The sequence below is a fragment of the Budorcas taxicolor genome, chromosome 8, assembly GCF_023091745.1.
Source record: "Budorcas taxicolor isolate Tak-1 chromosome 8, Takin1.1, whole genome shotgun sequence".
Lineage (NCBI taxonomy): Eukaryota > Metazoa > Chordata > Mammalia > Artiodactyla > Bovidae > Budorcas > Budorcas taxicolor.
In genome coordinates this window covers 49,692,597-49,704,678 of record NC_068917.1, presented here as the reverse complement: position 1 = coordinate 49,704,678, position 12,082 = coordinate 49,692,597, and the positions used below count along the sequence as shown (strand labels likewise).

General features: G+C 43.8%; 1 protein-coding gene across 1 annotated transcript in view; it reads left to right on the top strand.

Annotated features, from left to right (window-relative positions):
• TRPM3 (transient receptor potential cation channel subfamily M member 3) overlaps nucleotides 1-12,082 on the top strand; it is a 937,530-nt gene that overhangs the window by 910,808 nt on the left and 14,640 nt on the right. The window contains exons 23-24 of the mRNA XM_052644496.1: nucleotides 10,547-10,697; nucleotides 10,818-11,017. Of these exons, the coding sequence (XP_052500456.1) occupies nucleotides 10,547-10,697; nucleotides 10,818-11,017 (351 nt within the window). The remainder of the gene's footprint in view (nucleotides 1-10,546; nucleotides 10,698-10,817; nucleotides 11,018-12,082) is intronic.

The following is a 12,082-nucleotide window of genomic DNA, read 5'->3' as shown; positions in this document are numbered from 1 at the left end:
GCAAGTAGATGGGGAAACAGTGGAAACAGTGGCTGACTTTATTTTGGGGGGCTCCAAAATCACTGCAGATGGTGACTGCAGCCATGAAATTAAAAGATGCTTACTTCTTGGAAGGAAAGTTATGACTAACCTAGACAGCATAATAAAAAGCAGTGACATTACTTTGCCAACAAAGGTCCATTTAGTCAAGGCTACGGTTTTTCCAGTAGTCATGTATGGATGTGAGAGTTGGACTAGAAAGAAAACTGAGCGCTGAAGAATTGATGCTTTTGAACTGTGGTGTTGGAGAAGACTCTTGAGAGTCCCTTGGACTGCAAGGAGGTCCAACCAGTCCATTCTAAAGGAGATCCGTCCTGGGTGTTCATTGGAAGGACTGATGTTAGAGCTGAAACTCCAATACTCTGGCCTCCTGATGCAAAGAACTGACTCATTGGAAAAGACCCTGGTGCTGGGAAAGATTAAGGGCAGACAGAGAAGGGCACAACAGAGGATGAGATGGTTGGATGGCATCACCGACTCAATGGATATGAGTTTGGGTAGACTCCGGGAGTTGGCGATGGACAGGGAGGCCTGGCATCCTGCAGTCCATGGGGTCACAAAGAGTCAGACATGACTGAGCGACTGAACTGAACTGAACTGATTGAGGCATTTCTTCAGCCATGTATGAAAGAGAATATCTTCTTGAAATATCCTTCTTCTTTATATTTTTAAACATGATGTTCATTTTATCAAATACTGGTGTTTCATTTCAAATTTCTCATGCTTTTTTGAAATCAATATGATGTATATATTAAGTAAATAAATGCTTCTTTCCTCCATGCCTTATAGAGTAAAATCAAAGGAGCAAGTGTCCATCTTTGAGACAAGGATACCAGCACCTGATACCTATTATATGAATCAGATTTTTTTTCTTCACACTGAATTTTAGTGTTCCATACATGTGTTACCTGATCTGAACAGCTTGGACTATTATTTGTGTTAATGAAAGCAAGAAACATTCAGATGTCTATCAGTCTGTCTTTACATTTGTTCACAGTTGAGATTCCTCTCAACCCCATGTTGGTTCTTTCTCCAAAAGCAGAGATAGACTAGTTGAGCAAGTTTTCATGGATATCCTGACCCTGTTCTTACTGTCTTTGAAATACTGACAGAGGTACTAAGGCTTTCTGAGCCTCACTCCTTCACCTTTAAATGGGGCAGTAAAATTGATCATGTTAGAGTATTATAAAGATCAAAACAGGTGATGTAAGTAAAGCTTATAGCACAGCACCTTTCCTTGAAGCTTGTGACAGGTGATCACTAGCTTTATTACGTTGGAAAGGCCATTTGAAATAGCGAGGAATACATACAGGCTTTGGGGTCAGAGAGGAGGAGGACCCATTTCTGCTTCATTCATAATTGCATCTCCAGAACCAATTCCCACTGGCACAGAGGAGGAACTCATTATTTTTTTGGATGAATAAATGAATGGTTCTGGCATTATCCCTTATTAGCTGTGTGATCCTGGGTAAGGCATTTCGTTGCTCAGGGCATGTTTCCACAGCTGGAAGGGTAATACATCTGTTACGGACGTGCCAGGAAGCTTAAGTGTAATGGCTGATGTGAAGTGCCCAGCACAGAGGCCAGCACGTGCTGTGCTTTCCACAGGTGTTTATTCCCAATTTCTACTGCCCTTCACTTTTGATGATCCCAAATAAGAACTAAGATCAGCAGTTCCTACAGAAGCATCCATTTTAAAAGTTGTCTTTCAAAATGGGCAGCAGTCAGTGTCAAGTAGCCCAGGATGTATGTAAGTGGCCTTTCATCAAAAATGTCAGGGTCTGAGAATAGCAGGATGTCTAATTTGACCCTTTTGTGTTCCTGGGCAACTTCAAAGTAGTATAGTTTGGGCAAAGGCCAAGCCAAGTGGGCAAAAGGAGGATCCTGAAAAGAGGCATGGAAATTATCTTTGACCAAGACCTCATTTTCTCATTTTTTAAGGAACTATGAGGAAGGTCCCATTTCTTGTGTCAGTGTCAGTTGATTGGTGTGCTTTTGGGAGTTTTGCCTTAAAAAGGATCCCAAGGCTTCCACCTGACAGAAGAGTATCATGATGATTAGCAACGTCTGCCATGAGTTTAAGATGGGGTGTTATGGCTGCTGTGCCATGAGATTTATACAATAGCATTCAGAAGGGAGACTTGCTATAGACTTTACCAATGTCAGGCATGACCCTTTGCAAGTTAATAGCAAAAACAAATAACCAAACATCCATGTTTTCCCTCTCTTATAGCTTTTTGCTCTTAATAGGAACCATCTCATATTAGCAGGTCATGGTGGCCCTTAAGATCTTGAAGTAAATAGGAAAACAGATACTGACCCAGTGAAATTGATCACCTATAACCCTTACAGAAATGCCTGGTATTGCAAGTTAAATGTATAGTATGTGATATTCCTGCCCGCATTCTTCTGGCAAATATTTATTGATCATCTTCTGTATGCCAGGCAACGTTATGGCTGCTATAGTGACCTAAACAGACAAAAGCACTTTTCCCCATGCCTTTCATTCTAGTGAGGGATGCTGTTGACTTTTATTTCGGCTATTATAAAAATTTATCTATGATTTAAAAAAAAAAAAAAGACATTCCAGCCACTCCAGAACATGTAGAGAAAAGGGAGGACTTTCTTACTCTAACCTGCATAATCTGGTTGGTTATGACTACACAACCTCTCATTCTGGAGTCCAGTCATCCATTTCACTTCCTATCAATGCACTTTCAGCTTTCTGCCTTGTGATATGCCAATGTGATCCACATAGATAAACCATAAGAGAACCTGAATTCTCAGATGTTTTATCCCTTCTAATTTGGCCTTAATTTGGCATAGATGTAAGTGCCCCACTCTGTATCTGTACCCTCACCCTAAGGCCTTCTGTGGCCTAATCTATCTATGATCAGCTTCTAGAACAGGGTTTTATTCACTTTGGGAGTAACTGGAAGCTTTGGCCAAAGTTTCACAAGTGTGTTTACCCTACTGACGTGATAATAAGTAAAATCTGTACCATTAGTTTGAGTCAGAGGCCCCAGTTGGACAATTGAGCTTTGACCAGTGTAGACCTCTCATGCTTTCTATACTTGCTAAAGAAAAACAGCAACAGAGCCTTTGGCTCCTCAGTTCAGTTCAGTTCAGTTCAGTCGCTCAGTCATGTCCGATTCTCTGTGACCCCATGAATCACAGCACACCAGGCCTCCCTGTCCATCACCAACTCCCGGAGTTCACTCAGACTCACGTCCATCAAGTCACTGATGCCATCCAACCATCTCATCCTCTGTTGTCCCCTTCTCCTCCTGCCCCCAATCCCTCCCAGCATCAGAGTCTTTTCCAACGAGTCAACTCTTCGCATGAGGTGGCCAAAGCACTGGAGTTTCAGCTTCAGCATCATTCCTTCCAAAGAAATCCCAGGGCTGATCTCCTTCAGAATGGACTGGTTGGATCTCCTTGCAGTCCAAGGGACTCTCAAGAGTCTTCTGCAACACCACAGTTCAAAAGCATCAATTCTTCAGCACTCAACTTTCTTCACAGTCCAACTCTCACATCCATAAATGACCACTGGAAAAACCATAGCCTTGACTAGATGGACCTTAGTTGGCAAAGTAATGTCTCTGCTTTTGAATATGCTATCTAGGTTGGTCATAACTTTCCTTCCAAGGAGTAAGCATCTTTTAATTTCATGGCTGCAGTCACCATCTGCAGTGATTTGGGAGCCCCCAAAAATAAAGTCTGTCACTGTTTCCACTGTTTTCCCATCTATTTCCCATGAAGTGATGGGACCGGATGCCATGATCTTAGTTTTCTGAATGTTGAGCTTTAAGCCAACTTTTTCACTCTCCTCTTTCACTTTCATCAAGAGGCTTTTTAGTTCCTCTTCACTTTCTGCCATAAGGGTGGTGTCATCTGCGTATCTGAGGTTATTGATATTTCTCCTGGCAATCTTGATCCTTGTGCTTCATCCAGCCCAGTGTTTCTCATGATGTACTCTGCATCTAAGTTAAATAAGCAGGGTAATAATATACAGCCTTGACGTACTCCTTTTCCTATTTGGAACCAGTCTGCTGTTCCATAAAACCCCAAACTTGTGACTCAACCTTGATGTCAGGTCAGATCTCACATTCCCAGTTGCCCCTTCCAGTCTCTTCATGCTGCTCCAAGGCCCCAGTGCAGCCTCCCAGGCGTGGCATACACGAGATGTCGGCATCTTTAATTATTGTGGCATACACGAAATGTCGACATCTTTAATTATTGTGGACAGGGAGCAGGGAAGCAAGTGTGATTTTATTAGCCAGGACTCACTGCAAGTGATAGAAACCCAATTCAAACTGACTTAAGGAAAAAAGGAATTTTATGGTTCATGTAACTGAAGAATTCTGGTTTTAGGCATGACTGAATTGTGAATCTGTTTCTCTTCTCTGTGATGGAGTCACTCCTAGGCAGGCTCTCTTCCCTTGGTAGACTTATACTGCAATGTAAAAAGAGAACTTCTCTTTAATATGAGTCCCAGCAAAAATCTCAAGCCTTATGCTCATTGGTTCTTATTGGTCAGGCTAGGATCACATCCTTGAACCAATCACTGCCATCAGGGGATAAAATACATGGGTAAATCTCCTTGAGATGGAACTGCAGCTCATTTCACCCAAACTTCTGGACTGTGAGTAGGGGAGGGACACTTCCACAAAGGGAAACCAGGATGCCATTACCAGAGGAAGGGGAAATGTTTACCAGGCAGATGGAACCATCCTCTAGAGCAATGGTCCCCAGCCTCTGGGATCTAATGCCTGTTGATCTGGGGTGGAGCTGATGTAATAATAATAGAAATAAAGTGTACAATAGATGTAATGTGCTTGAATCATGCAAAAACCATCCCCTACCCGTCTGTGGGAAAATTGTCTTCCACAAAACCAGTCCCTGGTGTCAAAAGGTTGGGGACTGCTGCACTGGAGACACTCTGCACTGACTGTCGCCAGCAAAGAGGAAGGTGACAATTTGTCATTTCTTGCAAAAGGGTTGGGAGAAAAACCACTCATGTCAGGTTCTAAGCAGGAAGGAGGAGGTGCAGTGGGGGCTACCAGCCCACATATTCCCAAACACCCACCCATGTGCCATCTTGGGTTTATGTGCCCTGGAGTGTTTCCCTGGGAATATGAACCCCAGATACTGGTTGGGACCATTTTACAGTCCAGATAACTTATTCTCCATCCTAAAATCTGCTGCTTGTCCTGCCTTAAGGCACCTCATTCATCTTCATCTGCGGTAGACATCTGTAAGTTTGAGTCATAGCACCTTCTAATACAGATAAATACTCTGAGCAAGGACATGGCTAGGAGCCATTACAAAACAATGTTTGGCACTAACTGCTGCATATAATGTTTACTGCCTCTTTGCTGATTTTACCAAATGAAGACTGTTTCTTACTGATTCATTTTTATTATCATTATCACTGTCACAAAGATCATCTAACTCATTTATACTGTACTTGTTGTTGTAGAAGCTAGATGATGGTCCTTAAGGCTGATCCTGACTAGCAGCCTGCTTGGTGTCACTCAGGCTAGAGGGGCTATGGCAGTTCTGCTTCTTCAGAGCCCCTAGCAGTGTTCCTATCACCCAATAAATGTGAAGTCTGTTCCCTTTCTGTGCCACCTACTGAACTGTAAGTTCCTTAGCAACAGGGACTGTCTCTTTAGCCCCCCAGCATCTCTCTCTCTTTTTTTTTTTTTTTTTACTTTATTTTACTTTACAATACTGTATTGGTTTTGCCATGCATTGACATGAATCCACCATGGGTGTACATGCGTTCCCAAACATGAACCCCCCTCCCTCCTCCCTCCCCATAACATCTCTCTGGGTCATCACCGTGCACCAGCCCCAATCATGCTGTATCCTGCATCAGACATAGACTGGCGATTCGATTCTTACATGATAGTATACATGTTTCAGTGCCATTCTCCCAAATCATCCCACCCTCTCCCTCTCCCTCTGAGTCCAAAAGTCCGTTATACACATCTGTGTCTTTTTTGCTGTCTTGCATACAGGGTCATCATTGCCATCTTTCTAAATTCCATATATATGTGTTAGTATACCATATTGGTGTTTTTCTTTCTGGCTTACTTCACTCTGTATAATCGGCTCCAGTTTCATCCATCTCATCAGAACTGATTCAAATGTATTCTTTTTAATGGCTGAGTAATACTCCACTGTGTATATGTACCACAGCTTTCTTATCCATTCATCTGCTGATGGACATCTAGGTTGTTTCCATGTCCTGGCTATTATAAACAGTGCTGTGATGGACATTGGGGTACATGTGTCTCTTTCAATTCTGGTTTCCTCGGTGTGTATGCCCAGCAGTGGGATTGCTGGGTCATAAGGCAGTTCTATTTACAATTTTTTAAGGAATCTCCACACTGTTCTCCATAGTGGCTGTACTAGTTTGCATTCCCACCAACAGTGTAGGAGGGTTCCCTTTTCTCCACACCCTCTCCAGCAACATATTATAACCACTCAACGAATGTTTATAGAATAAGTGTTATGCTTAGTGATTGCAAAATAAAGAGCATTAAGACATAGTCCCTAACCTTGAGAAGCTTCAAGTCTATTAATTACAAAAATAATCAATGATGACACCAACTAATGTTAATAACTGTTGGTGTTAAAGTGCTGTGTGCTAGATACTAAGGTAAGTGCTCTCCAACACTATCTCATTTAAAGATCTTGACACTCTCCCCCATATATACTACTACACTTTTACAGATGAGAAGGCTGAAGTTCATGGAGCAAGCTAACATAGCATTATTTAAAAATGGTGGAATCAGGATTTGAATCCAGATATGCTGAATTAAAATGCCATGTTTCTAACCACTGAAGTAATACTACCATTCTATAAAGGCAGGATGGAAAAAAATTGGGAGAAGGTGGAATAAATCAATATTCACAGGATCGTCAGAGAGTTCCCAGAGCCAATTATGATGACATCAAAGCAAAACAAATCTTACATAAAGATGATGAGTTCATCCAGTTTTGTAACTAGTAGGGAAACCAAGCAGAGATCCAGAGACATGTTAATGACACTATCTGAAGACTCATGGAAATGTGCACAGGCCACCTGAAACTAGGAAGCACCTACTGTTCTCACTGGTGTTTTCCTCTAGGCTAGAAGAAAGGTTTTTTTCTCTACTGGAGGAAGTGTCTGCATCTTCACTAAATATGGGGTCAGTGGGACTTCCCTGGCAGTCCAATAGTTAAGACTCCAAGCTTCCAATGCAAGGCATGCAGGTTCCATCCCTGGTTGAAGAACTAAGATCCCACATGTTGTGTGGCCAAAAATGAATACATAAATATGAGGTCAAAAGATGGATGAGTCCTGCCCCTCACAAGTTTATTTTACATTCTCCCAGAATGTAAAGGGAAATTGCAAAATGACATTAAATAGAGATAAGGATCATACTTGTAAAAACTGTGTACACTTTGCCCCTTGCCCCAAGCCATTCTTTCTGCTGCTCTTTGTCGGCTTCCGCATAGAGATCTGAGCAGAAGCCAAAGAAAAGGGTAGCCCTGGTCTGACAGCCCCAAAAGAGGTCAAGCCGGGAGGAAGCAGGTAGGATGGGTAGGGATCCTAAGCTTTGCTGAGGAGAGAAAAGCAAAGTGAGCTAGTCCATGAAGCCTACAGCCAAGTGGGTATCAGGGACCCAGGCATCTGGTTGAGCATGAGAAGCTTTCTTGCCAGGCGACAGGTAGGATTTCTGGAAACGACCTAAGGAAAAAGGTACCAGCAACTGCTTAGAGCTAGAACTGTCCAAGATGAGTAGGCTTGCAGAGCTGTGGCATATGTTAGTGCTCAGCAACGAAACTGTGTTTAATGATCTCCTTTAGTCACTCAACAAACAGTTTTCACATGTGGATGTGTGTGAATGTGCTGTGTGTATAGACTGAGCTGGGTGATGGGAAACCATGAAGAGAGATGTTCCCAGTGGGAATCCTATGTTGGACACAAAGACCAGTAAATTGGCAACAGTGATACAGTACTGAGAAGCCCCCTGCACCCCTACCCCCACCCCACCCCTGCCAAAGGGGCAAACAAAGGGAGCTCTGGGATTATAAGGAAGACAGAATTACTAAAGAAAAAATTATTCATGACATTTGGTAAAGGAAGACTTTGTTCAAGGGGGCTACTGCAATGAAATTCTGTACTAGAAGAGAGAGACTGGGTTTGACTCTGAGTGAAAAATAAAAGGGAAGTTTATAGCCAGGCGCAAGGTGTGGGTCAGTGGATGGAAGATCACTAAGAGGAAACATCAGGAGTAAGGGGGCTTCTGGCTTACCTGACCTAATGTATTTTTACTGAAGACAGGCCAGGCTGATTACACTTCAGATGGAGGACAGTGGAGGATGAGGAATGTGATCAAATGTTGATGGTGATCAGATACTGAGGATGGGGATTCTGGCTAAATGTACTTAGCAGAATTCTTGCTAAAATTGGGCAAATGCAGAGACAAATGTGGAAGTGCACAGATTGAGGCCACAGAAGAGCCTGAGTCGAGTTAGGTCAAGTAGAGGATCTTTGTCAATACCTATCCCAGTCCTGGTTGACAAGGAGCAGAAAGTTCGCCAAAAGCTAAGTGAGCACTGAAGAATGACTAGGATTCACCCAGGTGAAGCATGGGAGTAGGAGCAAGGTGTCAGAGGGGCTTTTTGGAAGCATGACTAAAAATCAGGAAGTAAGAGAGAGCATGACATTTCTGGGAACTTCAAAAACTTGGTCTAGTTTGTGCTCAGAGGGAGAGGTAGAAAGTGGCAAGAGATGGTACCAAGCTAACTACCCTTGAAGTCTGGGCTTCATCCTGGAGTCAGTGAGGGCCTCTATCACTGGGTTTTCATTCCAGAGAAGGAAATTATCAGGACCCCTTACTGAGCTGTCTTGGGTCAGTAGCAACACAACTGCCAACAACAAAATAGATGCCAGCTCTTTGAGAACACCCGATTCCATCCACACCTGATCCTCTTGCAGGCACATCCAAAGGAAGCACTTTGGCCATCTTTTCCTGGCCATTAAAACAGAGTCTTGGTGACCTGATATTATTAAAACCCTCATAAGTTGAGAAGATGTATTTTGGACCTGAGAGCATATCAAAAATCACAGAATTTTTCCAGCCTGATTTTAATTTAGTAGACTCACATTAGTGGCACCTGAGAATTACTTGGGGAAATCTTTGAAAGAAATATTGATGCCAGGGCCACCTTCAAAGATTCTGATTCAGTTATCTGGGGTGGAGCTGGGCCTTGGCAGTTTTTAAAGATCCCTAGTGCTGTCAGGACTGAGAACAGCTGCAGAGCACAGAACCTAGCCACCTGAACTCCTGAGAAGGAAATGGACTCCCTTTCCATCCTCCAAGTCCTCCAGCCAAGATTCTCGGTCAACTTTGCACACTTCCCCAGCAGATCTCCAGAAGCTGCCTCTGTCAACTGCTATGACTGCTTCATGCCCCACTCCTCTTTTACAAGTAGATGCAAGAGGACCCTGTTCTAAAGCAGGCATAAGACAGCTGGAACAGGAAAGCGACCTCACCTACCCTGGGCACTCACAGCCATCAGCACCATCTCACTTCCCGGGTTGTGTTGTCTGTGCAGCACTGAGGAGCTTTGTCAAGGATTTGTTTTCCCCTGGATTCACCCGGAAACTCCAAGCAGGCCTCATTAGCACATTACTCACGCTCACCCGAGTCCCACACATCACTTTCCTCCTCACCCCCACCTCCAGATTTTTCCTTTTTCTCTACTTGCTCGTTTATTCAGTGCAGTTGGGTTTTGTTCCCTGTGCCCCGAGAAGCACATTTTTGGAATGGAAATGCTGCTGGAAAAAAAGCAGGTGGCTACAGGCTCCAGGGTCCCAGCCCATCGCCCCTCGTCGTTCTCCCCGTGAAATGCCGTCCATCAGGAGCACTGAGTGACAGTCCTCCTAAATACTCCCCGAGGTGCTGCCCTGTTTCGCTCCTCCCACACTGAGACAGCAAATCATTAACTCGGAGCCCCTGGGTTGTTTCCTGCAGCAGTTAACAGCTGCCCTGGCGTTAACTCGCAATCGATAGCCTCTCGAAGCTGCTCCTCTTACAGCTGTCGGCTGCTGAGCCCCACAGCACATTTTGAAAGTACCGTGATGGGGCGATGAGACTGCCCCTTCTGAGCTTCTGGAAAGCCCTCACCAGGATTCCTGGGGAGATCTGGTGCCCCAGGGGCTCAGCCAGCCAGCAGGGGGCCCCACCCGCCTCTTTCAGATGACAAACTCAGGAGACTGGCAGAACTGAGTTCCCTCTGCAGTGGCAGCCCTAGGGATATTCATGAAGCTTTTGTTTGTTTATTTAGGCTTTTCTGGAAGTCTTTTCTGTTTGTTTTGAGATGGCTGTCTTTTTCCTTCATCTAAAAAAAAAAAAAAAAAAAAAACACCTCATTCAAATCAGTCTATGATTTTAATCCGAGAGCCACACAATTTCTCACATCTTGCCTGTGTTGCTTCCTCCAGCTCCCTGTGGACAGAATGAGACTCGAGAGGATGGTAAAATAATACAACTGCCTCCCTGCAAGACAGGAGCCTGGATCGTGCCGGCCATCATGGCCTGCTACCTTCTAGTGGCAAACATCCTGCTGGTCAACCTCCTCATCGCTGTCTTTAAGTAAGAGAGTCTTTCTTCAGAACCCGTGGAATGGAGTAGGGAGACTGAGGCAGGAGGGGAGCATGATGTTGCGGAAAGCAAGGGTGTTTCTCACTTGATTCTCTCTGGTCTCTTTTTCAGCAATACATTTTTTGAGGTAAAATCAATATCCAATCAAGTGTGGAAGTTCCAGAGGTATCAGCTCATCATGACTTTCCATGAAAGGCCCGTTCTGCCCCCACCTCTGATCATATTCAGCCACATGACCATGATATTCCAGCACCTGTGTTGCCGATGGAGGAAACACGAGAGTGACCCAGATGAAAGGGACTATGGCCTGAGTAAGCTTTGAGTGACAACCCCCGGCAGCTACAGAGCAGGAATCCCCACTGCTTCTATAAGTGATCATGCAGGACCACTGGGCACCTGGTTCCTCCTGCTTCCTGCCCACAGCTCTAATGACCTGGGAGGGATAGGAGGGTATGCTCGATGAAAAATGGTGCTGGAAAGAAGACAGGAGAGGCTGCAACTGAGCATTCTTAACCTCTCTGCTTTCTCAGTGAGATAAAACCAGACTCCAAAAAAAAAAAAAAAAAAAAACCAGACTCCAGCAGGGCTGTCTTAGCACCTTCATAGGTTCTAACCTTACTTGCCAGACATCCCACCACAAGATATATCAACCACATTAATATGCTCCCAATACTACTGTATACACGATTTAAGCATCTTGACATGCAGAGTTGTAGGTGACTAAGTCTGACTTTCTATGATTGTTTTTGGATCTGTAGTGTTTTTAGGCCTTAAACATTTCCCAAGCCTTAGGGGTTGTTCCTATATGACTTCATGAGGAAACCAACAGTTTTTTCCATAATCCAAGGATAAAAAAGACTTTCCACCAACCGCCTTCTAGCCCAGTATTTCTAAAAAGAGGTTCAATTGGGGGAATAATTCTTTATTACATAGAATTGTTCCACACATTGTAGAAGATTTAGCACATCCAGCCTCCACTCATTGAATACTAACAGCTCCTGCAAGTTCCTAAATGTCCCCTGGGTACACCCACTGTTAAGAACAGTGGGATCCAGCCCCATATAAGCAACCTCCTGTGGTTTCTCAAGGAGTGTCAAATAGACCACCTACACTAAATCCACTGAATCAGAGCCTTTAGGATTGTGGCCCAAGAATTACCTCCAGGTGATTAGTAGTGCAACTAAAGTTTGAAACCAAAGCCACTTAATAATCAACTGTTTCTTTGGTCTGAAGCTTTTAACAACTTCTTTGACATAGCAATGCCTGACCTCTTTCGAGACATTAAAATTGGAAAGTTGGAGAGGGGTTAAGAATTCCAAAATTCATTGTTCCCATTTGAAATACCCATTTAGGCAAGTAGAAGGCTCAGGGGAGAA